The sequence below is a fragment of the Myotis davidii genome, unplaced genomic scaffold, assembly GCF_000327345.1.
Source record: "Myotis davidii unplaced genomic scaffold, ASM32734v1 scaffold211, whole genome shotgun sequence".
NCBI lineage: Eukaryota > Metazoa > Chordata > Mammalia > Chiroptera > Vespertilionidae > Myotis > Myotis davidii.
In genome coordinates, this window is record NW_006282523.1 from 1,729,884 (window position 1) to 1,735,545 (window position 5,662).

Here is a 5,662-nt window from a genome sequence, read left to right on the forward strand (position 1 = left end):
TCAGGGCCTGTCTGTGGGCCACTGACGTTTCTCCCGATTCCCCCTTGACCCTTAGTTCTTTGTTTCTTCCCTTGGTCCTGTGCACCTCTGCTTCACACCCATGTGTTCAGCGTTGTTTGCTTTGTGTCTTCTCCCTCCTCCCCAGCCCTGCCACAAACCAGGATGCTGGGTCCCGGCTGTGCTGGGGTGGGCTGGGCTGTGCAGGAGGCTCTCCCCTCCTTTCCAGGCTTGGTGCTCACTGGCTGCCCCACGGCTCTGTGCTCTCTGTCCAGTGTCAGTCTGCTGTTATTTCTTGGGGAGGCGTTGCGGGGCCCTTTGAGATGCCCCTCACTTTCATTTATTTAAGTCAGCAGAGCTCCAGGCTGCAGTGGGTGGTAGTGGGAGGTTCTCTCCTGGAACAGCTGGAGGGGCCTCAGGCGGGAGTGCTGGGATCCTGTGTAAAGTGCTTTGGCTGTTAGTAAAGGACAAGGCCCCAGTTCAGCCTTGCTGCCCTGCTGGGAAGGTGTGGCCCTGGGTGGGCTCTTCCCACAGGTGAGGGCCATGGGCCATGCCTGGAAAGGCGTCCAGCCTGAAGCTGGTTGTTGTGGGTGCTGACGGTCCTTCCTGTTTGTTTCATCCTCTTTGTGTGTCACAACAGGGCATGGTACCACTGCTCAGCTTTGGGGTGAGACACAGGAGACTCAGGAGCCCATCTGCCCAAGCTCTGTCCTGTCTGCTCTGAGCTCTTCCCGAGGGACCAGGGACAGGGCAGTCAGGTGGCCAGCGGTGTCCAGTGTGCACGCCTCACAGGAGAACTCACGGGCGCCATGAGTTCTGTGCTGTGGCCCTTTCTCCCTGGCCCTGGGGTGGAGCTGCTTTTCTTGGCCTTGACTTGATGGTGCTTCAGGGAACCTCGGACCAGCATCTCCTGCTTGGCAGCTGGATGGACCTGCTCCTGAGCCGCTGACACTGATTCACCCGCCGTGCGAACATGCCCCGGGGAGGGGAAGCGGGAGGGTAGCAATCAAGGGGTGGTTGTTTAGAATGATCACCAGGAAACTCATGCTGTCTGCTCCTGAGCTGTGCTGGTTTCTAAACACAACAGATGTGCGGGCATTTCCCAGCTGTGTGATGCTGCTGCGTGCTCTCAGCCCTTGACCTCTGACGGGCGTGCTTTCTGCAGGCGGCTCAGTCTGGTGCCTTCTGTCCAACCGCTTCCTCCTGGTGCTAGGCTCCCAGGCTCGGAGCACGCTCGGGGGAAGGGTAGTGATGATGGCCCCATTTTTAGGTGAAAAACACCCACAAACAAAAACAAGGTCCTTGTCCTAATTGATTTTTGTTCCTCCTTTTTCATCCCTTCTGCCCTCCTGGTCTGTTCATGTCAGGAATTTGGCAAATAAAGAACGTTTAGCTCCGGGTGGGTGGCTGGCTCAGTTGGTTTGAGTGTTATTCTGTACACCAAAAAAAAAAAAAAAAAAAAAAGCACTGACTCCCGCTAAAGCACCTCTGGTCTCACTCACTAAGCAAGAACCTTAAACGCTCTGAAATGCAGAACGCCCTCACAGGTGAACATTCTCTCTCTTTTAATCCTCAACCGAGGATATGTTTTTATTGATTTTGAGAGAGGGGGGAAGGGCGAGAAAGAAAGGGGGGGGGGAGAGATCGATGTGAGAAACATTGATTGATCTGTTGCTTCATCACGTGTCCCGATGAAGCCCCGTCAGTGACCGCACCCCTGTGGACGATGCCCTTGCGGAGGCTTTCTCCTCCCGCCTCTGTAGCCCTCCTTTCATCAGTTCAGACACTGCTCTCTTGCTTTTCGGTGGTGAGTGGTCAGAGGAGAAATGATGGAAGGAGCAGAGGATTGTCTTGATTTTTTTAAAATTTGTAAATGAATCTGCAACATTTTAATAGAACTTCTTTTTTTCTTAGGCACAGATATTTAAGCATGGAAAACGTGATGACTGTTTACCCTATGGTAAGGCTCATTTTTAAGAGGGTGTGTTTGCCATGGGAGTTTATCTGTTTAACGTGTTATTTGCAGGTGCAGAAATCTATCACGTGCTGTAGCAGGACACTGTCCTGGTTTGTAGTTTCTTGCTTTGTGTGTGTGGGGGCCGCTGGGGGGGTGGGGTGGACCTTGGGGGGATAAACTGACTTTTGGGCTTTTTCCAGGAGGTCGGGCTCCTGACGCTGGTCTGGATCCCAGTGACTTGGCTCACTTCCTGGGGTCCCAGTCACAGCTGTGTTCTTCCTGTAGATATGGCCACATCTTTTGTGCTTTTACTTCATTCTCCTAATTTTATATAGAACTTCAACTTCTAAAAATAAGGCTGCAGAGAGGTGTGCTACCTGGTCGCAGAAGGATTTCTGTGTTTTAGAAGATATAGGAATCAGATTTGACTAGTAGAGTCTATTTTCTAAAAGGAGTTTTCATTATGGACACTTTGTAGCACATATACAGTCAGAGAGAATGATGGTCCAGTGAACCCTACGTTCCTATCGAGGCTTCAGACTGCTGCTGCTCCTCACCCACCCCCTGCTGCCTCTCTGCATCTGTGTCCCTAACAGAGACTCTTTCAAAGACATAACCTGGTATCATTATCACACCTGAGAAAATGAGCAGTGATTGCCCAACATCGTCACATGTTGTCTGTCCTCCGTGGACTTGTGTACACAGAGCAGGGGTCCGTTTTCAGTCAGTCAGTTACACCGGGTAGGGCTGCACACTGGGCCTTTCAGGAAATTACTCGGATGCTGTTACAACTTGTCTTGAAACCCTGCCTCCTCGTCTCTCACATGAGATGCCATTCCAATTACCGTCGTGGCCTCAGCTTCCCCCGAGGTCCACCGCATTCCCCGCAGCGGCCCTGGCAGCATTTCCCTGCCCGTGGAGACCTCCCGGCAGGCAGCCTCACCCCCGCTGCTGTGACCACTCATGCCTGATGCTGGCTCCCCTGTAAAACAGCAGCAAACAGCAGCGACCCCAGGGTCGTGTGCGTCATGTTGTGTGGTCTGTAGCGTGGGCTGTTCTCCATGGAGACGAGCTCCTTCTCCCTCCCTCTGGGCTGCTCTGCTCCCCCAACCTCTGGGGCTGCTACTTCACCGGGAGAAAGCTGAGCAGGTTCACTCTCGCTGCACTTGGTCAATGACGTGGGACAAAGGGTCTTCATGACACGGGGCTCGGGGTTCATTGTGAACTGAGGCCATCACTGCCTTCGGGGGTCCTGTGGCATTGTCTGTGGTTTAAATGCTGTAGACGTCAAACACAGATGTTGCACGTTGGAAGTGGGTGGGTAAAATCCTTCCACCAAACTGAGTCGCGTGTGCTTTTGTTCGCAGCTGCCACTGTTCTCAAGTGCCTGGACGGCTGCAGGATCCCTGACAGCAACCAGACTCTGCTCCGGAAACTCAGGGTGAAGCTGGTGCAGCGGCTGGGCCTGACCTTCCTGAAACCCAGGGTGGCGAAGTGGAGGTTGGTCAACCAAGGCGTGCCCGTGTGTCCTGAGCGTCCCTTGGCGGGGCCGTGTTCTGTGTTTTTGGTGGCGGTGGTGAAGTAGACTGACTGGTGGAGTGTCCTCTGCTTTCATTTCTTCTCGAGTGTTTCTGATTTTGAAAGGAGCAGCCAAGTGAAGAGATGCACAGGGCAGGTGTGGGACGAGTGGCACTTCCATGCCTCACCAGGTGTCACCTCCCAGCACCACCTCCTGTTCACCAACCCGGAAGCTTTCCAAACCCCATTCTTTTGGGTTTTTATGGAGGCCCCATTACACAGACATAATTGATTAGATCATTAGCCAATGGGGAGTGATTCAACCTCCAGTCCCTTTCCCTTCCTAACCCTCCAAACCACGTGGTTGGTTCCTCTGGCAACCAGCCCCCTTCCTTAGGGGCTTTCTAAAAACCACTTCATTAACATAACAAAAGGCAGATTAGTCCAGAGATGGACAAAAACGCAATACATAGGGTATGGCAAAAGTAGGTTTACAGTCCTGGCTGGTGTTGCTTAGTAGGTTGCGCATGGGTCCATGCACCACAAGGTTGCTGGTTCAATTCCTGGCAGGACACATGTCAGGGTTGGGGGCTCCATCCCCAATAGGCTGTGTGCACGAGGCAGCCGGTTGATATTTCTCTTTCACATCAATCTTTCTCTTTCTCAAATAAAAAACATAAAAAATATGGTACATCTCCACAGTGGAATACTATGCTGCTATAAAAAAGAAGGAACTTTTACCATTTGCAACAGCATGGATGGAACTGGAGAGCATTATGCTAAGCAAAATAAGCCAGTCGGAGAAAGATAAGTATCACATGATCCCACGCATATGTGGGATATAATGATCAACATAATTTGATGAACAAGAATAGATCCAGAGACAAATGGTAGGGGAGGAGGGGGTTGAGAGCAGCCAGAGCACTGTGTGAATGCATATTAGCATATCCAGTGGACACAGACACTGAGGCGGTGGGGGCTTGCCTGGGGTGGAAATCGGCGGGGGGTGGGGGGTTGTCAATTGGGGAAAAAGAAGACAAATGTAAAACTTCAGACATTAAAAAAAAATTAAAAAAAAAGAAAGGAACACACATAAAACACATAAAAATAGGTTTACAGTTAATATGGAAAAGAATACAAAAGTTGCCCTAACTGGTTTGGCTCAGTGGATAAAGCGTCGGCCTGCTGACTGAAGGGTCCCAGGTTCGATTCCCGTCGGGGGCATGTACCATGGTTGCGGGCACATCCCAGTGGGAGATGTGCAGGAGGCAGCTGATTGATGTTTCTCTCTCATCGATGTTTCTAACTCTATCCCTCTCCCTTCCTCTCTGTAAAAAATCAATAAAATATATTAAAAAAACAAAAAACACACACACACACACAAAAAACAAAAGTTAAAACAAAAGACAGCTGTTTCACATGCCCACAACTGTAAACCTACTTTTTCCCACCCTGTATATTTATTATAAATCACAGTATCACAGCTGAATAACAGGGAACCTAAGACTGAGCAGCTTGAACATTGCCTTTTTAAATCACTGTTTCTGCAGGTCAGGAGTCTGGGTGTAGCTTTGCTGAGCCATCTTGTCTGGGGCTCTCACAAGACTTCGTGAAGATGTAGATGGGCTGCTGCCATCTCCACGCTAGGACAGGCGCGCTCCTCCCCCCGTTTTCTCCCAGGGGCCTCTCTCAAGGCAGCTATTAGATCGGGAGGGTCAGCGGGGCACAGGCCAGGGTCTCTTCATGGCTCATCTCAGAGCCATGTCCCCACAAAAGCCAGTCACTGGGTCCGGGGGACCCCAGGGAGGGGATTGTGTGACTGTTTGGAGGTGGGCCACCCAGAGAGCTGCCTGCTAAGGTGGAAACCGAGATCCAGAAAGAGACTTATCAAGGCCACAGTTGAGTGTCCGAGCTGGTGTTCGAGTCCTGGGTTCTGGAGTTGACCTAAGGCTGCAGCCCCCAGCATTCGTTCTGTAACTTGACTTGGGCACTCTTTTTTTTTTTTTTTTTTAAATATGTTTTATTGTCAGCTCGGCTGGTCGCAGAGCCCGGGCGCTCGCGGGAGCAGCGCACACACCTCCTCCCTGCTGCCCTCGGCGGCCGCCGGTTTGTAATTTAATCGGGAGCCACTCACCGCGCGCGGGGCGGTGATGTCACCTGATTAGCATAACAGCGCGGTGCAGGGTGGAG

The 5,662-nt window shown here is 51.6% G+C and overlaps 1 protein-coding gene across 2 annotated transcripts in view; it reads left to right on the forward strand.

The window, feature by feature from the left end:
• The window catches only part of TBCD (tubulin folding cofactor D), a 99,902-nt gene that overhangs the window by 19,611 nt on the left and 74,629 nt on the right, over positions 1-5,662 (forward strand). For both annotated transcript variants that reach the window (XM_015560118.1, XM_006753037.2), the window contains exons 7-8: positions 1,912-1,957; positions 3,322-3,454. In XM_015560118.1, coding sequence (XP_015415604.1) covers positions 1,912-1,957; positions 3,322-3,454 — 179 coding nt within the window. The remainder of the gene's footprint in view (positions 1-1,911; positions 1,958-3,321; positions 3,455-5,662) is intronic.